The 26,366-nt window shown below is 39.3% G+C and overlaps 1 protein-coding gene across 1 annotated transcript in view; it reads right to left on the reverse strand.

The window, feature by feature from the left end:
- The window catches only part of LTA4H (leukotriene A4 hydrolase), a 34,635-nt gene that overhangs the window by 6,646 nt on the left and 1,623 nt on the right, over window positions 1-26,366 (reverse strand). Inside the window, exons 2-15 of the mRNA XM_030323439.2 lie at window positions 21,232-21,362; window positions 19,376-19,496; window positions 16,613-16,681; window positions 14,868-14,972; window positions 13,538-13,590; window positions 11,588-11,660; window positions 11,179-11,319; window positions 10,371-10,394; window positions 9,614-9,684; window positions 8,817-8,928; window positions 8,123-8,267; window positions 6,909-7,012; window positions 6,484-6,554; window positions 4,084-4,138 (exon numbers count right to left, since the gene is read on the reverse strand). Coding sequence (XP_030179299.1) covers window positions 4,084-4,138; window positions 6,484-6,554; window positions 6,909-7,012; window positions 8,123-8,267; window positions 8,817-8,928; window positions 9,614-9,684; window positions 10,371-10,394; window positions 11,179-11,319; window positions 11,588-11,660; window positions 13,538-13,590; window positions 14,868-14,972; window positions 16,613-16,681; window positions 19,376-19,496; window positions 21,232-21,362 — 1,275 coding nt within the window. The remainder of the gene's footprint in view (window positions 1-4,083; window positions 4,139-6,483; window positions 6,555-6,908; window positions 7,013-8,122; window positions 8,268-8,816; window positions 8,929-9,613; window positions 9,685-10,370; window positions 10,395-11,178; window positions 11,320-11,587; window positions 11,661-13,537; window positions 13,591-14,867; window positions 14,973-16,612; window positions 16,682-19,375; window positions 19,497-21,231; window positions 21,363-26,366) is intronic.

A 26,366-nucleotide genomic window follows, 5' to 3' on the forward strand; every position in this document is an offset into this window, starting at 1 on the left:
GATGTTTATATTTTATTTTAAATTACAGTATCTTTTCCCTTGGTTTATTTGTTTATTTATTTATTTGAGAGAGTGTGTGTGTGTGCATGCACACAAGAGGGGGAGGAGGAGAGAAAGGGACAGAGAGGATCCCAAGCAGGCTCCACACCAGCAGCACTGAGCCCCACGCAGGGCTCTATCTCACAATTGTGAGATCATGACCCAGGCTGAACTCAAGAGTTGGTCACTTAGCTGCCTGAGCCACCCAGGTGCCCCTTCCCTTGGTTTCTTGTTCCATTGTTCTGATTTGCCTTACTTCTGATTTGTTTTTCTTCCTTCTTCTGGCTCTAAGAGGGTTCCCTCAAAACCTGGAACTTTCTATTCCTCTTTCTTATTCTCCACATTTAATGTTTTCAAGATCTTAACTAGCTATTTAAAATTAAACCTCAAAAACTTTTATTTTTTGAGGTTTTACTTCAATTTGAAGTAAATTTCAATTTTATTTTTTGAACTTTTACTTCAAATCTTTTATTTCCTCCTGCACTGTTCTAGTTCAAACGCCACAAGCCTTTTGGTCTGAACTACCATCTTATCTGACCTACTAGCTGGCTTTCTTACTCTCACTTTTCCATATTAATTGATCCTATATATTACACAGCTTGATTAATGGTCCTAATAAGCAACTCTGATCATTTCATTTGCTATTCAAAAACCTTTAAGGATCCACTGCTGTTTACAGATTGTTTTACATTCCTTAGTTTGACAATCAAGATTCTCTATAATAGGAAACTAATACATCTTTCCAACCTTGTTTTCCCTCTACTAATTCATGTATTTATCCAACAGTGAATAAATGGGGATGGCACTGGGGATATAGAAATGAATAAAAATAATTTCTGCTCTCAAGGAGCTTATCGCCTAGTGAAAGAAACAGATACAAGCAATACTGTAAGAAAATACATTTACAGTAAAAGCTTTTTAAAAATGAGCTTCACTGGGGCAGTTGGGTGGCTCAGTTGGTTGAGCATGTGACTCTGGCTCAGGTTGTGATCTTGTCGTTCGTGAGTTTGAGCCCCACATTAGGCTCAATGCTATCAGCGCAGAGCCCGCTTTAGATCTTCAGTCCCTCCCTCTCTCTGCACCTCCCCTGCTCATGCTCTCTCTCCTCTCTCTCAAAAACAACAACAAAAAAATGAGCTCCACTAAAACCACTCATTGGATTAACCGATACTTTCTACCCTCTCTGTAAAATGAGTGGACTCGTGTCCAGGGTGCGCCCTTTGCTCTGAGTGGGTGGGCCACCCTTCAATACCTGTGCTTTTCTTCTCCCACCTGTTGATTTATGTGTTAACTACATAAACTTGTTTCCAAATGTGTTTATGTCAATTGTAGTTGTAAGCAGGAAATCCTGTTAAATAATAGGTATACTGATGAAAGAGGAGTGCCAAAAAAAAAAGAAGAAGTCTCTATAAATATTAAGTTTATTGCTCTGGACAAACTAAGTCAACTTTAACTTAAAAAGTGCTGTACAAAAAATGTTGCTACAGAATTTGTAGACAAGATCTTTGTAAACAGATGGGAATAACAACAGAAAAATCTAGAAGGAGCTACCAATTGCTTTGCAAGTGTATTTAAATTCTATTCCCACTTTAAAAGAAACCAAAATTGGGGCACCTGGGCGGCTGAGTTGGGTAAGTGTCTGACTTCGGCTAAGATCATGGTCTCACGGTTTGTGAGTTCAAGCCCTGCGTCAGGCTGTGGGCTGACAGCTCAGAGCCTGCTTCGGATTCTATGTCTCCCTCTCTCTCTGCCCCTCTCCTGCTCCCACTGTGTCTCTCTCAAAAATAAATAAACATTTAAAAAATAAATAGATAAAAAATAAAAGAAACTAAAATTGGAAGTTACAGGTGCATCATGAATTTAGTTTATGCAGTTGATACACAGCTTTGGCCCCATAGTAAAAATCTGAGTAATTTATGTTTTAAAATAAAATGTCTTCCTTATGATTAGTTTTTATGACACCATACTTTAGCCAATTTTTTCAATTAACTGGTTCACTGGACTGGCTAACTGATTCATTCCAATCTGATAAGAGTACTTTAATGATAGCACACACACGCGTGCACGCGCGCGCGCACACACAAACAAAGCCAGAAATGGTGTGATAAGGCTGTTTAGGATCCTATGGGAGAAAAGGAAGGAAAGCCTTACTTAGCCTGGGATGAGGAGAGAGTGAGGGGTGGGAGGAAGCAGAGAGGGCAGCATTATAGAAGGCAGGAAGGAATCGAAAAACACTATCTTAATGAAACCCAATGGAACTTAACAGAAGTCATTGTGGCTATGGCCCCATGTCAGAAGGGAAGAGGAGGGTTGGGAGATGAACCAGATGAATAGGCTCTAAGCTCTAACCAGGCAGAACTCACCTATCTGCGTAGGTTCCACGTTTTGTTGCTGCTTAAAAAAAAACTTTGTTTGGACTTTGTCCCTTCCACCCAGAATGTCCTCCTCTACCTCATCCATGCCCAAACCATATCCAGTCCTAGCTGAAATACCCTCTTCTGGACAAAGCTGTCCTCCATGCTGCAGCTAACCCCAATCCACTGTCCCCCGCCCCAGGTGGAGGTACTGGCTCTTTCTGGTGACCTCTTGTGACTTCATTTGTTTCTGTGCATACGCAAGCGGTTGGTGGGGGGGACAGGGACACAGAGAAAGAAAGAATCTTAGGCAGGCTCCGGCTCAGTGGAGCCTGACGCAGGGCTCCATTCCACAACCCTGGGATCATGACAGGAGCCAAAATCAGGAGTCAGAGGCTTACCCGACTGAGCCACCCAGGTGCCCCTGTATCTTTCTCATGCTGCTCATCACTTACTGCTTAGCATCAGTTACTTATAACTAAACTTTACAAACAAGTGTCAAAAGGCAACATCTAAATTTGTTGCAGATAACAGGATGAAGGGTAGCAAAATACACTACTCCCAAATATGCCACTTTAGTATATTGATTATTTCAGTTGCAGGCTCTTGAAAAATAGGAAGGGCAAGGAGAGGTTTTCTCTGCACTATGCCCATCTGCCTAAAGACAGACCTTCCAAAAGGAGCTCAACTGTTTCATCAATCAGGCAAGACTGACTCCTATCACAGAAAAGGAAACTAAAAGTTGACACCACAGCCAAACTTTGTCACAAACTGTCATACCTTCCATCTATTCTCCTGAGGGCCCATGTATCTTTCCTAAAAATCATTTATTTTCCCCACTGAAATGGTGTTTAGTCCTGAATGAGGCACATCTGAGCTAGTCATTTTTCCATGGGCCTCTCCCATGTATGCATGAGATATACATGTTAATAAATTTATTTTTCTCTTGGTAATCTGCGTTTTATTACAGGACTCTCAGCTAAGAACTCAGAGGGCAGGGGAAAAGTACTTTTCTTCCCCTACAAGGACTGCTCCTACATTTTCTGATATTTTTCATTAAAGCGCTGTCCAGGGTACATCTTCACTTGGGTTTCTCTAAGGGTTATGTTTCAGTATATACACAGAGAGGCTCTTCTTTAGGAGGCTCCATAGATGTGAACAACACCGACCGACAGAGCAAACGTGCCTCGGTTCTTCCCTAACAGCTGGCATTAGCACTCACCTGAGACCAGTTTAGATCTACCTGGTATGGGTAAGGGCTATATTTGAAACAGTATCTTACAAGTGATTTATGAGGAAAAGAAAGAGAAAATGCAAATATTTTTGCATACCTTTTTTAAGACTTGAAAAAGGAGCAAGAAAAATGAGAACTAGTACCAAACATCTATTTGCTCCCCCCCCCCAAACTTAACTTCACACATTGAGGGCTGGTATCACTTGGGACAAACTTGACTTATTTTCTGTTGTTGTTTAATTAAGATTTGATTTATGTAAGCAATCTCTCCATCCAACTTGGGGCTCAAGCTCACAACCCCGAGATCAAGGGTCACACACTCCACTGACTGGCACCCCCAGACTTGATTTATGAATAACCTTTCCAAATACATGAGTTTATAAGTAAAGTCCCTGATGAGTAGAGACATATTTGTACATTTCAACAAGGAGCCAAAAATCACACATCAGTACTCACCGCCATCCACCGCTGACTTAAGGCAATGCAAGCATTTGTCAGAGTCATATCATAGCTGCAAAGATGAAAAAATACTGGAGATTAAATTTCATAAAGATGTACATGCTCTTCCATAAATGTGACGTTGAAACTACAGAACGCACTTAACTTTCAAAGTTCTTTTTTTTTTTTAAAAATTTTTTTTTCAACGTTTATTTATTTTTGGGACAGAGAGAGACAGAGCATGAACGGGGGAGGGGCAGAGAGAGAGGGAGACACAGAATCGGAAACAGGCTCCAGGCTCTGAGCCATCAGCCCAGAGCCTGATGCGGGGCTCGAACTCACGGACCGCGAGATCGTGACCTGGCTGAAGTCGGACGCTTAACCGACTGCGCCACCCAGGCGCTCCCCAAAGTTCTTTTTAAATAAAGATCAGGAACACCAGAGTGATGGAAACAGGAAATCTTCTACCTGACTTAAATATTCTGGCATCATCTAAGAACCTGGAAATCCACGTGGATACCAAATTAGTGAAGCACCTGACTATCCTTCAGAGAGAACACCCCAACATCTCCGCAAAGACAGATGCTTCAGTAGCGTGTGCTGAAGGAGCCGGGACTCAGTTGGGCAGATCTAGTGTTTGCTGTATGGCAGGCACAGTTCTAGGTGTTCATGACAATGTGACAACACGCTGCTTTCGTGGATTTTACATTCTGTTGTTCCAGCTATCTAATCATGCCACAAATCTGCGAGTGCCTACGTGACAGGCACTGTTCTAGACACCGGGGAAATAATGGTGTCCCAGGAGACCTTTGGGAGACTCCGAAACAATGTGATGATTTTATTTCTTAGAAGAAAGTGGAAATAAACTCTGATTGTAAAGCAAAGCAAACTGCATTAAAATTTGTGAGTTCTCAACTTAGAAGATAAACCACATGTTTTGCAACGATGGAAGAGACTGTAAAATGTGTGCAAAATTCTTGCAAAACATCCCTATTTGTCCATAAATCATGCTTGCTTGCTGTGAAATGTTTCCATGAGAGAACAGTAGGGAACTTGCCCCTGAGGGTCTAAATTAAATAAGTTTTGATTAGAAGTTACCATTGAACCTGCTTAAAGAGAGTTTGTGCCCTAGGGGAAATTACAATTGGGTTAAAGCAGGGAGCTCCTTTGAAGCAGCTGCCAGTCAATCTCCATAAAGTAGTCAGGGTGTGGACTGCAGGGAAAGCCTCTTGTTTGTCACCAAAACCAAAGGGGATCAGAGGCAGTAAACTGCTCAGGCAGTAAATCACCTTCAGCTAGAATATTTCTTAGCACTGATTTCTAAGGAACAAAAGGACAGTACAAAACCTCTGCTTATCTCTTTCTTGTGCCCTGAAACTTCCTTCTCTGTGTCACAAAAAGAACCTTGTAAGAATTAGCCCTTACTTATGGCAGGAGGAGAAGCAACCCTTACTTATGGCAAGGTCCTAAGAACAGTAGTGAGCAAAACCAGATATGAGCCTTGCTTGCATGGTGCTTCTGTGTAGGGAAGGAGAAAGACTTTGGTAATCACACAAACCAATTTAAAATGAATACTGTGGTAACAACAATGAAGAGGCCATACACAGCACCAGAAAACCCTATACGGGGACTTGACCTGGTCATAGAGGTCAAGGAATGTTCCTTTGAGCAAGTGGTTCTTGAGCTGAGACTGTAATTACCCGGGTCAAGACTACGCCATGTGGCGGGAAGGGCTAATAGTAGTGAACAACCTCAGTTCAGGTCTCTGATCTCAGGAGGGTATTTAGTTTAAAAGACAGCACCCTGGAGTGGCACCTGGATGGCTCAGTGTCTGACTTTGGCTCACGTCATGGTCTCACGGTTTGTGGGCTCGAGCCCTGGGTCAGGATTTTCTCTGTCCCTCCCCCACTCATGTGCACTCTCTCCCTAAATAAACAAACTTAGAAAACAACAAACAACAAGAACAACAACAGTATACTGGGGAGTAAAGACTGCCAGGGTTTGAATCTCAACTCTTACTACCTACTGTGCAAACTTAGGGAAGACATTTTACCTAGCTAAGCCTAATGTGTCTTCTCTGGAAATGGGATGACAACTTATAACACTATTGTAACGATTAACATAATACTTATACAAGTTATTTCTCATTACAAAGGTTTTGAAGGAAAGGGAAATATCGTACTCTTCTCTGTATCACCAACCTTCAGCTAAAAGGAGGCATTCCGTAATTACTTGCAATTCATTGATTTATATCACGGAAATGATTCTTTTGACCTCAGGGTTAAGGTTCAAACACCTATGAAGTCTACTCGCTAACTAGTTACAGCTTAAGGAAGTCATAAAACCCTCCCCAGTATCTTGGAGGAGCTTGAGGATTTAGGAGAATGAGAAGGAAAGCATTAACAGGTAAGTACTGACTTGGGTTTTACAGGAGGCATTCCAGGAGAGTACAGCCAGGCATTCCAATCAACTTGATTGAGAATATCAACCTGCGAACAGGAAGGGCACCCAGTTTACTACAGAATAGGCTTTTCCATTGGAAACAAAAAGAATCTAAAACAGACTTTTAGGTCCTCAAATCTGTAATTTTGTCTATACTGACATAACTAAAATAAGAAAATTATAATGCATTTCTGAAACATGCTATTGCAGATCTCTCTGAAATATATACACATTAGTTCATGTTGTTGAGATCACATTTTAAATAGGAAAAAATATAATGAAAGGTTCAATCTTACATTCTAGACCAGTACTACTATTAAGTAATTCAAATCAGCCTAACAAATAGCCATTAGATGAAGATATATTGGGCATGAAAAATAAGGAAGTTTTTAAAAGCCAACCTTATCTTTAAAGTGGGAATACAGGAAATCCTTCCAGTCATCAGTGGTTATGCTCTTGTAGGAAAACTTCTCAACATAAGCTTTTAGAAATCCTAGGAAAACCTCTAAGAGTTAAAAAAAATGAAAAGAGAAAAAGAAAAGTTGATTAATGGAAAGGTAACTATTTAATATTTTGGGGGGTTCTTAGTGTAGTACTATTAACCATAGAGAACAGAGAATTTTCAGAGAATAGCAAAACCAGTAAGGGCTCCAGTGGTGAAAGAATGTTCAAAAAAGGAGGTAGGACTTAAGCTGGGCCTTGAAAAGTAAATGTAATTTAGTGGAAGGAGAAGAGAAATCCTAATTACAATTAAGAGGAAGATACAATGAAGAAACATAGGGGGCGCCTGGGTGGCTCAGTCGGTTAAGTGTCTGACTTCAGCTCAGGTCATGATCTCACGGTTTGTGAGTTTGAGCCCCACATGGGGCTCGGAGCCTAGAGCCTGCTTCAGATTCTGTGTCTCCCTCTCTCTCTGCCCCTCCCCTGCTCACGCTCTTATGCGCACGCTCTCTCTCTCTCAAAAATAAATAAATATTAAAAAAAAAAAAGAAACATAGAAAGAACCCACAACACAAATTCTAAAAGCAATGGCCTCGGTGTGACCCGAAAGGAGAAGAATAATTTGGGACTGGCAGAATGCGTATGGGTGAAGAAGGGCCTTCAAAGTCCATGAGCAAAGGAGAATACCTCAACACCCATTGATAGGGGAAGGTTACATAAACTCAGCACATCTGTGTAATGAACGAGTATGGTGGCATTAAAGAACATTAAGACAGATTTGTATGTTCTGACATGGAAGGATGTCTGTGGAACACTGCTGAATTTAAAAAAAAAAATGGTAGAACAAATTATATATATATATATATATATATATATAAAATATGATCCATTTTCTATAATTAAAATATATTTGTTTGTTCATTTATACTTAGAAAAGAATCTGGAGCCATGCACACCAAATGGCTAACAGTGGTTAGCTGGGGAGTGGAAAGGGGCTGAGGGACTCTCACAAACTTCTGTACCACATAATTTTTTTTCAATAAGTACATACTATTTTCATAATTTTTAAAATACTGATGTGTTTTCTTTAAAGACAAGCAACACAATTTTATTTAATTTTAAATAAAATTTAATTGCTCTCAAAAAAAAAAATCAGAAAGTGCCAACTACTTGCCTGGGCCCCCAAGAAGTTGTTCAAGGTAAAAGAGTAAAGCAAAGCCCTTCTCATAGGGAACTGAAGAATATGCTACATCAGGGTCCACATTCGTCAGATCAACCACAAGTTTGGTGTAAGGATGTGTATCTCCAAACGTCTTTATCTGCGAGACACAGAATTCGATGAATGTTCAAATATGAAGACTGGTTACCACCATGCAAGCCCAGAGGCATAACTTTAGTAGGACAGTCTAGAGCTTAAACTGAGAGACTAGAAATTGTAGGGTATGTTAGCATCAATTTCTGGAAGTCTATTAATGGAATGGCTACTTGTGTCATGTTCCATAACATTTCCTGCCCAATAGTGGGTTTTATTCTTATAAAAAACTAGAAAGATGTTTCAATTCCTGGTCAGCAAATTCAACCTTTAGGAGGGAGCACTGAAAAATGACATAAATATACCAAATAAAATTCAAACTAAGTAACTGACTACATTAATTGTAAAGACCCAATGAGGGCCTACTGGTCATGAACATGACCTTACACAGCATAATGATTAGCATGTATCAATAGAATATTATACCAGATCTGCTTGATTTTCAACACCTGTAAAAATGGCTTTCTTGTTGCTACCTAGTAAAGTTAGTTTACAAACTATACTTGAATGCCTGTACAACCTTGGATGAATGCTTTTCACATCATGACTCACTTACTGAATTCTGTAGTTCTCCCCATCCTCCCAGAGCATGAAAATGTCTGAACTTTTCACCAAACAGTCGTCCACAAATGTGGCGTTCCAAGTACACAGTATGTCCTTCGTTTAACCTGAAAAAATTTTTTTGTTGTAAATAAAATAAAAACAGTGACACAGTCGAAAGGAAAGAGCATTTTAATGAACAAAAATTTCCTTTTGGCTTTTCCAGAGTAAAGCATTGTAAAGCACAAACACTACAGTCAAAGCAGATTGCCTAAGTGGCTATTCTGCATTTCATTCAGAACAATGGGAAGCCCAGCCCAGCAGATAGCCTAGGGGAAAATTAAGCCTTGGTTCTTGTTTGACGTGTGTATTAAAATGTGACCATACCAGGAACTAAATAACAAGCATAAGCTGAATACTCCACTCTCCCTAACATTGTGACAAGTGTTGCAGAATTTTTTTTTTTAACTGTTTATCAAAGAGACGATAACAAAGAACAACAAGATGTTTCCACAAAACAATTCAGAGGGCCAGGAAGTAAGGAAAGAAATTAATAACAAGGACCAATAAAGAAATAATAATAATAGGGGTGCCTGAGTGACTCAGTTGGTTAAGCATCTGACTCTTGGTTTCAGCTTAGGTCACGACCTCACAGTTCGTGAGTTCAAGCCTCATGTCAGGCTCTGCGCTGACAGTATGGAGTCTGCTTGGGATTCTCTCTCCCTCTTTCTCTGCCCTCTACCCCCACTGCATCTTTCTCTCTCTAAATAAAAAAAATAAAAAAAATAAAGAGAAATAATAAAAAAATCTTACCAAAAGTGGTCCCAAGTTTTGTTGGTCACTAGATTTCCTGTCCAACTATGAGATATTTCATGTGCAATAACCTAAAATGGAAATGATTCATAGTAAATAGTGGAAGGGGTTAGGAGTGAAATGGATCACTTTAATGTAAACTCCATAAGTAGGTACTCTAGGTCTTTTAATTCCATGTTCAATTTTTTTTTTTTTTTTAGCATCAGCTGAGATATTCAGGGAGTTAGTTCAGCATATGAATCATAATTTGGCCAAGGACAAAAGTGCAGTTTAAAAAATTAGAAACAGGGATGCCTGGGTGGCTCAGTTGGTTAAGCATCCAACTTCGGCTCAGGTCATGATCTCACAGCTCATGGGTTCAAGCCCCGTTGTCAGGCTCTGTACTGACAGCTCAGAGCCCGGAGTCTGCTTTGGATTCTGTGTCTCCCTCTCTCTCTCTCTCTGCCCCTCCCCTGCTTGCGCACTATCTCTGTCTCTCAAACATGAATAAATGTTAAAAAAATAATAATAAATTAGAAACAAAAAACTATTTAGAAAATATTAAGTGGAGATATCACTCCATTAAGACGTATTTCTTAAATGTATGAACATCAGACCATAAAGTTATGAAATCTATTAAATCTGTTAATGTAACAACAATCCCCAAATTATCTTTTATAACCATATCTTCAATGTAATAATACAATGGGTATTTTAGAAAAATCAGTTGACTTAATAGTTCTTGAGGGTAAGACCCTGATAACAAATTTTAACTTACATTGGAGAGTGACTTGTCTCCTGCCTAAAAAAGAAGAAAGTTATCTTAGTATTCAAATTACAGACTATATTTAGAAGGCTGCCTGCATCAGGATGTATTGTGGTATCAGTAGTCCACTGTATTTCTACCATGGCACTCCAAAGGGTATGTACAGAGAAAATTAAACAAAAAATGCAGGACTAAAAAAATAGCGTAATGCTTTCCCTCCCTCATCTCAGGAATTTTTCCAGGACCAGGAAGGCCAGTATACTTATCTCTGATTAACTTTCGGGAAACATGTCTCCTACTTCCATTTTTTATATCTGCCCTAATTTCCCTCATGTACCTTATTCTCTCCTTATTGCCCACAGTGCATTTAAGAAAAGTCTGTAGTGATTTAAAGCAGCTTACAAAGGCATATGAGCTATAGCTATATACTGTAGGTCCAATCCTTCCCTATGCACGGTCAAGTAAGCTTTTGTTTATTTTGTTGTACCAGTACCTCTACACCGAGTGTAAATGGTCTAGTTTCTCTGTCTGGCTGCATCATTCATCAACAGATTATTGTTATACAGCCTTCCCTCCCCCAACGTCCCCGCACACCTTGGACATAATATTCTTTTCTCCCTAAGGGCCAAATTATTTTCTTTTGAAAAATAAGATGATGAAAATAGCCATAATAAGCAATAAAATCAGGAAGGAAGAGGAGTTACATAAATAAGAGAAAATATGTTTTTAAAAAACATATTATTAGGAGTCTAAGGCTCTTCGTGTCTAGCTTTATGTTTGGGGAGAACTCAGTTTCAAAGAAAGAAATATTTATACTTACCAGCAGAGTAGGAGTTACAAAAGTGAGGCAAGGATTTTCCATGCCACCGTAAGGGAAGGATGGTGGCAGGACTAACAGGTCATACTGCCCCCAAACATACGGTCCTCCCAGATCTTCTGCAATTTTAAGCATAGATTCAGTCTGGAAAATTAATGCATATATATTTGTATGTCTTAGTCATCACAATGATGGATTTCTTAAACGTGTATATTGCTTTCTATGAAGGTTATGAGTTAATGATGCTCATTTTAAATGATATTGGCACAAAAAATGCAGCAACTACAAATTCACATAAAATAAGGTGTATTTGATTCTCTTACTACATCACTTAACACCACAACATTTCATCCTTAAAACCTTAAATCTACTGTCTACCACAATTATTAAAAAGGGGAACTAGATGACCAACCTCAGAAAATTCATAAGCAGACTTTTCCACCTGCTCTTTCTCAGACCAAACCAGTGTTCTTGGGCCAATCTTCCTGCAAAATTAAAAAGCTTAATAAGTGAAATTCAAGACAACTTACCTCCCTGGTTCTAGGAAAGAGCTGAAGTACTATACACAAATCCTTGCAGTACTAGTGTGATTTACCATGTGCTTATGGGGAGGAGATGAGGTTAAATGGCTTCTCTGAGATACAAACCTGCTGTTGTATATGCAGCTCTAGAAGGAGGCACAGGCTAAGCCAAATGAAAACTGAGACATAAAGTGCCTTGATTGGCTCTGGTAAGAACTTTGGGGACCTGGTTTCCTCCCACAATCTCACAGCTATAGAAACCCAATCGTGGCTCAGTAAGACGTTATTCCAGAACAGGGGCAGATGTAAACTTTGTTATGCATTTACAGGTTGAACACTCATATAAGAAGAAACAAGTAGAAAAACAAGGAAATCATGTCACATGCTGCAACATGACTGAAACTTGAGGACATTATGCCTAATAAAACAAGCCAGTTACAAAAGAATGAATACTCTAGGATTCCACTCATGAGGTATCTAAAGTAGTCAAATTCATAGAAACAGAGTAGAATGGTAGTTACCAGGGTGTGGAGGGAAATAGAAATGGGAGTTGTTTTCTAAAGGCTATAGAGTCTCAGTTTTGCAAAATGAAACAGTTTTGAAAATCTGTTTCACAATAATGTGGATATACTGAACACTACTGACTACTGAGCTGTACATGTAAAAATGATTAAGATAGTAAATTTTGTGGGGTTTTTTAAACCACAATTTTAAAAAAAAGAAGGACACCTGGGTGACTCGGTCAGTTAAGCTTCTGACTTCGGCTCAGGTCACGATTTCATGGTCCATGAGGTCAGGCCCCGCGTCAGGCTCTGTGTTGACAGCTCGGAACTGGAGCTTGTTTCAGATTCTGTGTCTCCCTCTCTCTCTCTGCCCCTCCCCCATTCACGCTGTACCTCTGTCTCTGTCTCTCTCTCTCAAAAAATAAACATTAAAAAAAAATTTTTTTTTAAAAAGGAAGAAACAAATGGAACTACATATATCATTTATATAGGGCTAGAACTCAAAAATATTTTTTTCATCTATATTTCATCTTAAAAATTTTATGTAGCACCACCAAACCCCGAACAACAAGATTTTGCCTAGGTGTCCCGTCCCAGAGAGGCAGTGGATTCTAGGTTGTTGCTTCTCAAACTTGCATAATGTGCATACAGATGATCTGGGAAGCTTGTTCATCTGCAAACTTTGATTTAGTAGGTCTGGATAGGGCCCAAGAATTTGCATTTCTAACCAACTCCCAGGTGATGCCAAAGCTATTGGTTTCTAGACCACACTGAGTAGAAATGTAACTCACATTATCTAATACATTTAAAGGGAGCCACAAGTATAAGCTGCCTATTTAATTTTAGATTGCCTAGTAGTCGCATTTTTAAAAAAGTAGGGGGCGCCGGGGTGGCTCAGTCGGTTGAGCGTCCGACTTTGGCTCAGGTCATGATCTCGTGGTCTGTGAGTTCGAGCCCCGCGTCGGGCTCTGTGCTGACAGCTCAGAGCCTGGAGCCTGCTTTGGATTCTGTGTCTTTCTCTCTCTCTGCCCTTCCCCTGCTCATGCTCTATCTCTGTCTCTGTCTCTCTCAAAAATAAATGAACATTAAAAAATTAAAAAAAAAAAGGTAAGAGCATGCTCATTCTATAATACTTGGAAAATCTGAAGGGCAACTGGTAAAGACTTTAATTTAAAATTAGTTGCTATTTACATTTTATAATTAGATTTGATTTTTCCAGAGCTGTCAGCTTGGTATCTTGAGAAATGCACAAATGAGCTATTAGTTAATCCTGCCAGAGATTCAAAATGCCTAAAGTTTAACCTTTTCATAAACCTCAAGATTTGTTCGAAAGCTCACCTGCTTTCTAAAGCTCCAACAACTAAAGCGATCAGGTAGCAGGGGATCGGAACCTAAAGGGAGTGAAAAAAAAAAAAACAAAAAAACGAAAAACAATAAAAAACAACCCACACACATGCTCAAATTAGTGCTTAAAAATGTTATAGAGTAAGACAATTCATATTTAAAAGTAAATAAATTCCTTTTCAAATTTCACAGTTCTCATTTTTAGGGGGTCAAATAGTTCAAAATTGTGATGTAAAACATTTCAAAACATCTATTTCTCTTTCAGTTTACTAGGAAGGACAGATTCTGAAATGTGAAAATCATTATTGCACAAGGTCTATTTCAAGCATTTCTCAAAAAAGTAATCTGTAAGAAGGAACTGTGCTTTTTCTCTTAAGTTTTCAGTGTTTTCCTTGATCTAAAACAATATTTTACTTTCTTTTTTAAAACCACTCCTGGTATATTTGAGAGACATATAAAAGAATCCAGCAGTAAGAGGATGCTGAAGGTTTGGGAGCCTGGAATCCCAGATGCTGGTGTAGGAGCAAAACTGTCCGCTGTGGCTCAATTACGTGTACTGTGAAGGAGGTCAATTAAAAACAAAAACAAAAACAAACATGCACAGGGCCGCCTGGGTGGCTCAGTTGGTTAAGTGTGAGACTTTGGCTCAGGTCATGATCTCATTGCTCATGGGTTCAAGTCCCGTGTTGGGTTCTGTGCTGACAGCTCAGAGCCTGGAGCCTCCTTTGGATTCTGTGTCTCCCTCTCTCTCTGCCCCTCCCCTGCTCGTGCTCTGTCTCTGTCTCTCTCAAAAATAAATAAACATTAAAAAAAAAACTAAAAGCACTATGTATAAACACACACACACAATTCATCAAAGGTCAAAGATGCAAGTCAAATTACCAGCTTAAATTACACAGGAATTTTAACTTTAAGAATTGTAACACAGTGTTGTTGGTTTTTTTCTTTTTTCTTTTTTTTTTTCTTTTTTTTGGTCTAATATAGCCCTTCCATTTATAAACACTAAATAACCACATGCCTGTACTGTGGTACCAAGGCGGGCAAAAGTGTAACTTAAAATAACAGAAAATCTGCTACTAACTGGGATAAGAGAAAATGGGATCAGGCCATGCTCCCCACTTTGCTTATCCAGCAACCCCTTTCTTTAGTACAACTCTGTAAGTAGAACACACCATTTTATAGGCACAAAAGAAAAAGAAATGAAGAAAAAAGAAGCTGCTTCCTAAATTCTGTAATATTTCAAATGTAATTTTCTCTCTGGATGGGTAAAAGCTATTCGTAGTTCACCACCAATTAAACCAAAAATTTAGACCTAAGAACTTACTTTTTGGCTGAATCTATAGATTTTCCTGCTTGGGTCTTCTGGGTCAGGTGCTTCTCCATCACGAATGGCACTCATAAGTGCCACCAATTCTTTAGGAACAGACACCTAATCAAGAAGAGAAGTCATTTCCAGTTATAAATAAAAGATGCTATGTATCTTAAACTCTGTATGTAAAATAATGTATTCTCCCCTTCTTAACTATGCAATAGACTGTTGGCCAGGTAAGTTTGTACATATCAGGTTTATGAATAAAGCTAGCAATACATAAAACTGGCTTCTTTCAAAACAAATGTGAAGTATCTATCTATCCATTCATCCATCCATATTACAAGCATTAGGTAGAAACTAGTTTAAAATTCTAGCTGTGCTACTTACTAACTGCCTGGACTGCTGGAATCAAGGACTATCCCCTCAGTATTAACGATGGAGGAAACATCCATTCCAAGTTCTAGACTTTCATATTCTTCTTGCATGGCCCAGTATTTAAAGCTATCTCTGGGGCAGATACAGAAGCAGGAGCTCCAGAACCAGTGCTACAACAACCATAATTCTAGCACTGAAAAGCATTTGGGAAATAATTTGGTTCTGCTTCCTCTCTCTATTTAGGCAGTGATGTGTTATACAGATGAGACAACTGAGGTTGTGAGGTCATAAGACTTGCCTCGGGTCATGCAGTTATTAAGTGGTAGAGGAGAGTCTAGAAGCTGAGATTCTTTGCCTCCAAGTATATAGTGTTCTATAGCCCTATACACAGTAGGTGTGGTTTGGTGTGGGATGATCTCAGAATCAAGAAGGCCCCGTTAAGACAGGTTGGTCCTCAATTCTATTTGCTTGGTCCAAATAGGTCTGGCCCGGGAGCTAGTATGTATGTATGAATGTATGTATGTATTTAATATTATTTAGCGCTTATTATTTATTTAGTATGTATTTATTATCATAGCCCTTTCTGAAAAACGATTAGCAGTACCTATGACAAGAACAAGACGGAAATGTATTCAGTAAATCTGCAATATATGCCTGTTAGGATACCTAGATAGAAGTTTACGTGGCTACAGAGCACATTTCTAGAACCTTTAATCCTGCAAATGTTAATTTTTAAAAGTTAAAAGACACTGTCCCCAAGTTCTTGCTTTGAGGTCCTTTATTCTGAATTTCTTTTACAATCAAAATAGTACCCATTTCCTTTTATTATACTTATGTTCAAAACTGCCTTTAAAAGAGAGAGGCAGGGGCACCTAAGTGGCTCTGTCGGTTAAGCGATCGACTTCATCTCAGGTGATGATCTCACGGTTCATGGGTTCATGGGTTCATGGGTCTGAGCCCCATGTTGGGCTCTGTGCTGACAGCTCAGAGCCTGGAGCCTGTTTCAGACTCCGTGTTCCCCTGTCTCTCTGCCCTTCCCTCTCTCGCTCTCAAAAATAAATACACATTAAAAAAAATTAAAGAAAAAGAACTTATTTAAAAGAGAGATGCAGGGGCACCTGGTTGGCTCAGTCGGTAGAGCATGAGACACTGGATCTCGGGGCTGTAAATTTAAGCCCCATGTTGGATGTAGAGATTATTTAAAAATAAAATCTTGAGAGATGCAAAATGAGGACCCCAGCTTGTTTGGTACATATTTCATATAGAATTTAATTAAGTAAAGTATTACTAACTATAAAAATCCAACTATTTTCTCTGCTTATCATTTCTACCACATTTACTTCATGAGTCATTTAATTTAGTTAATAATTTGTGATACTTACCTCAGCACTATAGGTTGATTTCACAGAAGGAGTGTCCTGGCAAGGAAGAATTGCTCTGCAGTGGATGGCCTGGGGGGGGGGGAGGGGGGGGGAAGAAAGAGAAAGCTATTCCCATTTCTTATAAATCAAGTCATTAAGAAATCGTTAAAATTGCAGCACTGTCCTTAGACACATTCTTTTTAAAAGTATGTCTCACACTTGCTCAGATCTATTGAAGTAGCAAAAACAGACTTGTGGACAAAAAAGTTTGATTTTCCATTTTAATGTATGGTCAATCGTCACATTTCAGTTGAAGCAGGAAGCAACCTTAAACATTGTTTCCTACTCTCTACTTAGAGTAACAGTAGTGCCCAGTGAGAAGCTGTTAGGGACCCTGAGAAAAAAAGGCTCGTTGGTGAAATAAAATGGCAAACCATGCATTCTACATCCCTGTCTTAATGAGTCTTTTGGAACATAGCCTCCTGAAGACTCTGAAAAGACCTACAATAAAGAAACCTGTTTGAATTCTTACAATTGTTTTTGATGGGGAACTATTTTTCTCTGGTCAGTTATTAACATCTCATGGGACGTCTGTGTTCTGAGGAAAACAGCTTGGGGAATGTCGCTAGAGTCTTGACATTTCAATTTTGCAGCAAACTTGGAAAGTAAAAACGAAGATGAAAAGGAAAAAGAACAGTCTTCCTCAGTACCATCTAGACAGATTCATTGCATGAGATGCAGTGTTTTTCTGCTTCCCCATCCATCCGTCACGAGTGCCGGTTCCATCAAGAAGAATGGCCAGAGTACCCATGATTTTGTACCCTGGCCGACAAACAACTCTGGACTGACTGCTGGTGAGCAAAGCAGCCCCAGCCTCCTTGAGACAGTCCCCTGAGCTTAAAGGAGCACGGACACTAACATCTCTGTCTGAACTTATTACAGATCCTAGACATACTTGCTGCCACTGCACGCTTCCTTACAACCCCCAAACTCTAGCCCTTTTCACTTCCTATCTAATAGATTCTCCAAGGACATGGGACCCTAAATGACTTCTACCTGGATTAAGTAAGACTAGAAGAACCACCTGATTCTCCGAAAACAGGCCTCTAAGACCATGTCTTTGGAGTTCCTTAACGATCTCTAGTTGGTGGCTCAGCAGCACCAAAGTGGTTTTGACAAGTGTCTCACTGGAAAAGCCCACACCCAGGCACACGTGCGGAGGGCAACCGTAGCAAACTTGTCGAACAAAATCACGTCCAGCTTCCCCATTAACCGCAGTCATTTCTTAATTTAACTGCAAGCTCTTTCCTGTATTTCAAACACTGTTGCCAATATGAAGTGGAATACCATATTCAAAATTCACATTCTTGTGACTCTCAAATCTTGCACATGTTGCCAACTTTAGATTATGGACATTCTAAAAGAAGTACTGACTGAAAATCAGATGTTTCTAAGACAGCACACAACTTGTACACTCGTGCCTAGAAAACTGTATCTCTTTCAGATTACTGAACTAAGGGTTTCTTGGATTAAAAAGGTATTCCAATTGCCAATAGAAAGTAAACATGTCTATTCTGTGTTCCACTATTGCTTCTTTTTTAATAGACTTGTATTCAAATTTGAGCCTAACATAGTATCTATCCCAGAGGAATACTGAGAGGATTAAGTATGCAAAGTACGTAACACAGTGCTGGAAAATACAGTAAGTGTTTAACAAAGTGAGTTCCTTTAATTATAAATTATTTGATTACTAACAGAATTAGATTTTTTTCTTTTTAGAAGATAGTTTGATATGTATTATCCTTGTGATTGTCTCTATAGGATTCTTTATTCTTAGTTTTTTTTAATTTATTTTTATTTTAATATAATTTATTGTCAAATTGGCTAACATACAGTGTGTAAGGTGTGCTTTTGGTTTTTGGGGTAGATTCTCTTGGTTTTTGGGGAATCCCAACAAATGCCCTCCTCAATGCCCATCACCCATTTTTCCCTCTCCCCAGCACCACCCCCCCATCAACCCTCAGTTAGTTCTCCGTATTTAAGGGTCTCTTATGGTTTGCCTAACCTCCCTCTCTGTTTGTAACTATTTTTTTCCCCTTCCCTCCCCCCCCCCCATGGTCTTCTGTTAAGTTTCTCAAGATCCACATATGAGTGAAAACATATGATACCTGTCCTTGTCTGACTGACTTATTTCACTCAGCATAATACCTTCCAGTTCCATCCACATTCTTAGTTTTTAAAGAGAAATAGTTTAAGTCGTGTCATTTTAACAGTATTTTAATATATTTACAAAACATATACAGTTGTAAACGTGTAAGAAAGATCTGGAATAGATGCAAACCTAACTCAGTGGTGGTTACTTCTAGGCAATGATGTCTGCAGAAGACTGAAAAATCTGATCTTTCGCTTTCCATTTATAATTAACATTTTTCATAACCAGTACATATCACTTTTGCCTTATTAATTTTTTCCTTTCTATTTTATTACCATTTCTTGAGGGCCCACTCAAGAATGCCAAGTTCTATGCCAGGTGCTGGGGACAAAAATATAAATATGACCTAGATAGTCTACTTCAAAGGGACATGATTTCAAACTGAAGGGAGTTTCTTTTTAAAAGTAATATATGAATGTGTTAATAATGAGAGATATCAATGAAGATACATATTGTTGTTATACATTAAAATGCTATCTTAGGTGAGACCTGAGACCACTGTCCACTTTGCTTCATTGAACTGAATGTGCTGGGAATTCTATGTATAATGAATCGTTCCAGATCTCTTTTACCTGGCACTGACTAAAGAGATATGGGTGTTCCTTCCCAGAAGTTTGTTCAGGAGTGAGCCACTGAAGAGCAGAAGACTTTGGAGATGTCTCAAAAGAAATTTCTATAACGACTTCTTGATTTCTGTATGCAACAAACAAATACATTAGTAGCATATAATTCAATCTAACTAAAGTTTGGGTTCATAATACACAGAGTATATACTATAAATAATATTTTACAAGGTCTCGTGACTGATGGAGCGCAAGCTCTAGAATGCTGCCTCCTAACTAGGTCAAGTTTGCCTCTCACGTTCTTACCTGAATGCCAGCTTCCGGGTCCTTTTCACTCCACCATGCTAACTGCTTACGAAGATGTAACAGGAACAGGAACTAATATTCGTGGAGTACACTACTGATTGTCACACACTTGCGCTTGTGGTATCATGTAATCTTTTATGATAATGGGAAAATGGAAGAAATAATTTTGGAACCGTGACTACTCCAGCAGTGGATGCCACAGCACGACACAGAGTTGTACTGGCCTGCAAACTTACCAGACAGGTCGACACTGAGAAGAAGCATTTAGAAACTTGGAGTCATTTTTACATCTGCTGAATCTAGTAATCAAAAATGTGTGCTTGCTTTTAATCTCTTCTTCCTAGCAATTCATCTTTATTGCATTTTATAAAAGAATCAGCCTGTGACAGATTGGAAATACCAAGAACTGGCCCTTTACCTCAGTTTGAGCAGCACTCATCATGAGGAAATAGTAAGAGTTGTGGAGACCGGCAGCCATGCCTGTGTTTGAATCCTGAATCTACAACCTACTGGTTCAGGGAACTTGGGCAAGTTATTCGACCACCCTCTGCCATAGTTCTTTATCTGCAGAAAGAGGTCAATGATATCCACCTGACAAGTTACATGTGGTTGTTTCTTTTTCTTAAACAGGAAGAGGAGGCATGAAAATACTGGCCACTGGAAGGTGAGGGTAGATCACTCTTGTTTTAGGCCAATGGTTTTCCACCCTTTCTCCCCTTCCCAATTTACCAAGGAGTGGGATACACCCTTGATATGACAACTGTGGCTGCCACTTTCTTGAATAAGTTATTTTATTTCTCTGAGGTTCCCTTTCCTCATTTGTAAAATGGAAATCACACCACAACGGTTATTGTAAGGATTAGATAAGTTATGTAAATTCGGTAAGTTAGATAAATGTATTTATTTATTTATTTTTTTTTTTTTCAACGTTTATTTATTTTTGGGACAGAGAGAGAGCATGAACGGGGGAGGGGCAGAGAGAGAGGGAGACACAGAATCAGAAACAGGCTCTGAGCCATCAGCCCAGAGCCTGACGCGGGGCTCGAACTCACGGAGTGCGAGATCGTGACCTGGCTGAAGTCGGATGCTTAACCGACTGCGCCACCCAGGCGCCCCAAGATAAATGTATTTAAAGCATTATCTCAAGACTGGTATACAGAAACGGTTCTATGTTTGTCATTGCCATTATTCCATTAATAAAAGTGGCTGGCCTCTGGGGAAAAGGTGAAAAATGTGCAGCTTGTAAAAGTTTCCCAGGTGATCCTGAAATGCCTCCTTAAGATGGCATGCTCCCATCATCACTCTAGGTATTAGTAAAATGATCAGTAAAGAAGTAACAGTTAGCAAAACTCCTATTCTTCAGGATTTTGTACAATGAGTTTCTTTAGTATCTTAAGAACATATAACTTTTACCATAAACTTCAATCTGAGGAGATCAGTAAGAGCACCAGTTACTACCTATAGTCAAACTAGAAATAGGAAAGGAAAATTGTTTACATTAAAAATACTTTTTCTCTATTATTTAGCTATGTAAAAGAGAAAGATAATAACATGCATACTTGCTCAGAGCAATAGGAAGAGAGATTTCCATTGGTGATCCTCTGTAACTTTGTCTTTCTCCAAGAGCATATTTAACGTCTTGTCCATTGATGATCACTTTTTCTATCGTGAGGTCCTTTGTATCCAAAATCTAGAATTAAATTAGTGTTTTTAAGTGATAAGAAAATTGTTTTATATGCACCAGAGAAAACTAATATTAGTTATGGGTTAACTATAATGATTACAGAGTAGAACTAGTTGCTCATAGAGAGTAAAATACAGAGTGAAATTACAAGAATTAAGAAGTCAAAAGTTAGTGTAGGTCCTGTCTCTTGGGGCTCTAAGCTTCCTGAAAAATTTTTGGTTCTAAAGTTTGCATATATATCATTAGGTAATTCCGGGATAGTCCCACAAATTTGAGGTTTTAAGTGGAAGTCAAATCTAATTTAAAATGCCTTTGTTCCTATCTCCTAAAACTTAACTTTCCTGTTATGAAAAACATTCACCTCGAACTTAAAAGTTTCTTTCATCACCACTCCTTGATGTATCTCACCATGTATTTCTTCCTGAAATTCCAACTCCTATGTACTTGCATCTATCCCAAAATTAAAAGAAACCCTGGCACTTGCTGGGCAAATACGCAGGCTGTATACTGCCATTATGTACCTTGAAAAAGCCCAACCTGGGCGGCAGGGGGGGCAGCTCCTACCACATGACCCACCGAGGACTGGGAGAGGGTGTCTACTTGCCGTGGCCCATCAAGGACAACTGCATGGGGCAGGAAAGGAGTGGCAGCAGGTGTCTGAGTGCTTTCCATCCCCATAATCCTCCATCCGAGCCCTAGAGACCATACCTTTCATCATCTCTCTCTTGCTCTAGAATCTTCAACCTTCCTATGCCACAAGACTGTTTCCAAACAACCTGAACAAGTCTCCCAATGTTACTTTTTAAACTTCACTTGATCAATCTGCCCTGATACCTATTCATTTGTCTCTGTCCTTTCTTTTTTTAAAGTTTATTTATTTTGAGAGAAAGAGAGATCGGCAAAGAGCATGCACACCCACAGGCGAGAGCCTGAGCAGGGGAAGACAGAGAGAGAGAGACAGAATCCTAAGCAGGCTCCGCGTTGTCAGCACACAGCCTGACATGGGGCTCAAACTCACAGACCCTGAGATCATGACCTGAGCTGAAATCGTGAGTCGGACACAACCTACCGAGCCACCCAGGCACCCCTGTCTCCTTCCATTCTTAAACTCTATGGGCAACCTATGGCTGCTATTTCCTCTTCCTCATCAATCTCTCCTCCTTTTTTCCTTTCTCCCTCTTCAGTCTGGTTTCTCCATCCTCTGCTACTGAGAGGGCAGGGCACTCCTCCTGATCGAGAGGTCTTTTCTGCTCTGTAATCTGGACCCCCATCCACTCATAGCCCTTATGGGCCACCTCATCTGTTCGAAGTCCTTTCCTTGGCTTCTTTGAGTTTAAACATGAATGGTTTTCCTCTTTGTCTAATGCCATTTCCTCCACCTCCTTTCTAGCTCCTAAAAATGGATATGTCTCAATGTTCTAGCTTTGATCCCTAGATTTTCTTACCATATTCGTCACTCTCTCATTCTCACTCATCCCGTGTCATCAACCAATACCTCTGTGCTGATGACTACAGTCTGTTTCTACAGTTGTTACCTCTTCCCCAGGACTGCTGCTCGGTTTCTTAGTTGCCTGCTTGACATTTCCATGGGAAATATTGCCTCATATTCAGTGGGCTTCTCAAAATTCCAAAAATGAAGCTACCTGGATGTCCCTGAAATCAGTTCTCTCCCTTTATTTCTGTTCTGTTAACAGAATCCTCAAGGTACCTAAGGTTTGAGACATTCAAATAATCCACAATTGATCCCACTTCCCAATCCCCCGTAGCCAATTAACAAATTTTTCTTTCATGCCGTCCTCATCCTTTCTTCTCTGTCCTTCTACCACCACTGTAGGCCAGACCCTGCCTTAGAACCACCTGCGGTCTGATCTCCCTACCTCTGGCATCTTTTTACTGAAATCTGGCTGCAGTAGCATGGGGAGTTAGAGGACCAGCTGCTTCTCTTTCAAGTTGGTTAACTGAACTATAAACTCAGGAAAAGTCACAAGGGCAGTCGTTAATTTGATTCCTACCTCTCTAGAGTCAATGATACTTGGTTGGAAAAAAATCTCCATTCTGGTTTGATCTTTTTTTAAAGCAGCCATATTTGTTAGGGGAGCCACCTGTTTTCCTGCTAATAGGTAATTATTCCTCTTGGGTTACTTTCTTCTGGGGGCACCTCAACCATCGCCCTTACTCTAAATTAGTAGAACTGACTTATCTTCTTGCACTTGCATATTCAGAATATTTGGTTTTATTAGATTTATATCTTATTGAGAATGAGAGGGTTACTCCTTTGTGCCTTCCTATTCCAGTACCTATTTCTGGCTATCTGATTTATTTTAAAAACTTAATTTGAATATCTATGTATATAACTACTCATGTTTACACGACTTTCATAACCAAAAGGATGACTCAACTGGCTCATTTCCCAGAGGAACATATTCTATTGTCTGTATTGCCTAAACTTTTCAAATCTATTCAGAATCAGAGAGTCAGATTACTGTTATGACTATTTTTTTAATCTTTTTCATATCCTCTGAACTTAATACAGTAGTTGGTCCAAATCTCTCCTATAGCATTTATTGTACCATATTATATTGCTATGTTTTCTCTACTAGCTTGAGGGTTCTTAAAAAGACAGAAACCTTCTTAGGTTTGCATTCCCAGAGTTCAGCACAGTACCTGAAAAGTAGTAGGTATCAGTTGGTATCAGCATGAAGCAAGTGCTGAGCCAAGAGACAATAGAAAACGCAGTGGTTAAGCTATATATCTCAAGTCTTAACCTCAGCTATCATTCTCAAATTAAGAAATCCCCCTTCAAATTTCACTAATAAACGTTATTAAACAATTGATCAAAAATAGTAATAGGGACAAAAAGGAAACTGGATAGTTGAAAAGCTGGAATAGTACTTTTCAATAAAGTTTTACTGAACACCAACTGTGTATAAGACCAAGATACCCACATGCAGTTGTAAGAAACAGACCTACTAATGGTAGGAAGTTACTAGGAAGTTACTAATTTACTATATCTCACAGTATCCTCTTTGAATAACACCCCCAAAACCAGCTGGCTAGATGCCATGGAATATATAACCAATTCCCTTTTTGCACAGGCTGCTGGGAAGCTCCGTGTTAAACCTCGCAACCCACTTCTCTTTTTTTAGGACTTTGTGCCATACATTTGGTTTCCCTACCCTTATTCTCTCTTCCTCCAAATTCTTTAAAAAAATTTTTTTTAATGTTTGTTTATTTGAGAGAGAGTGAGTGGGGAAGGGGCAGAGAGAGAGGGAGACACAGAATCCAAAGCAGGCTTCAGGCTCTGAGCTGTCAGCACACAGCCCGATGGGGGGCCCAAACCTACAAACCGCGAGATCATGACCTGAGCTGAAGTCTCATGCTTAACTAACTGAGCCACCCACGTGCCCCTCTCTTCCTCCAAATTCTTAAAGTATTTTTAATCTTATAATATTGTATATGTTTTTTTAAAGCAAGCTCAAATTCTTTCTTCAACAAAGCATGGCTCTAAATTAAAAAGCTTTATGGGGCGCCTGGGTGGCTCAGTTGGTTAAGCACCGGACTTTGGCTCAGGTCATGATCTCATAGTTTGTGGATTTGAGCCCCGCAGCAGGCTCTCTGCTAACAGTTCAGAGGCTGCTTTGGATTCTGTGTGTCTCTCTCTCTCTTCCCTTCCCCTGCTCACGCACATGTTCTTTCTCTCTCTCAAAAATGAATAAACATGAAAAAAATTAAGTTAAAAAGCTTTATGCCTCAGTATTATGTCTCTACATTTTCTATTTGTTATTTGCAGGATGCTATAACAAAAAAAGCATGGGGTTATTGTTAAAACCAAAATGAAAACAACACCTTGATTTGATTCCCAGCTCAGCTATTTACTTAGTGAAGACAGGAGGGTTTGCAGTCAGAAAGATCTGTGTTCACATCCTGGCTTCTGCAACTTACGAGTGAATGATCTTGGTCAAGACATTAAAAACTCTTTGAGCCATCAACTGACAGAACACCTAAAAAAATTGAAAAGTTTAATACAAGAAACAAATGCTTGGAAGTTATCACAAATGAGTATTAAACTTCAGTGCAAATAACCCAAAACCTCAGAAGGATTTTCAGAAAAGCTGGGATTTAGTCCTAGCAGGGTTCCTTCAACATTCCCAGCATCAAGGACTCCGAGAATGAAGTGAGAAAGGACACTTGATGTCCTCACCCAGCACTGCCGCTGGGTCCTCTCTATTGGTGGTGGTGAGGATGAGGTCCTCTCACCTTCAAGATACACTTAGCACATTTTTAGTGCAGCCCATGTAAACTTTAGGCACTGCTTTCTAATTGAATTCATCCATTAGTTCATCAAACTAACAACACGTCCTCTACCTGCCAGGTGCTATACTAAGAACCTGAGATACAAAGAGCCATGAAACACAGAACTACCTTCAAGAGCCTGTAATCTAGCAGAGGAAAGATGCTAATGTTGAATAAATAAAACCAAACTCTTGGCCTCAAGTTGTTGTGATAAATAAGCAAATTACAAACAGATGCCACTGTATACAACTAAACTTCCTTGCATAAAATCTAACATTATAATTCTAGGCTCTAATTTACTAAACAGACATGCCAGCCAGACATCCTGATTTAAAAACCTTACTTCTCTCAAGATTTGGGGAATTAAGAAAACAATGAGCAAGTTTTTAGATTGGAACATTGAATGTACATTCTTTTCCAAATTGAAGCATCCTGTCTTGTGCTTCCTCAAGGATCAGAGTTCAGTCTTTATTTTTACAAAACAGGTGAGAGTGCAAGGTCGTATTAAGCAGTGATAAACTATCAAAATCTACTTTCTTTTAATAAAAAGAGAGATTGCATTGAAGTGGCCAATCCTACCAGGGCAAAGCTGCCTGCAATAAAAGATAGCATGGTACTTCAGGCAGAACAAAGTACAACCTACAAGGAAATAGATATCTTCTTGCCTGTGATATTAATTTTCTTCCTTGTAGTATTTTTGGTGACTATCAATATATA

The sequence above is a fragment of the Lynx canadensis genome, chromosome B4 (genome assembly GCF_007474595.2).
Source record: "Lynx canadensis isolate LIC74 chromosome B4, mLynCan4.pri.v2, whole genome shotgun sequence".
NCBI classification, from domain to species: Eukaryota; Metazoa; Chordata; class Mammalia; order Carnivora; family Felidae; genus Lynx; species Lynx canadensis.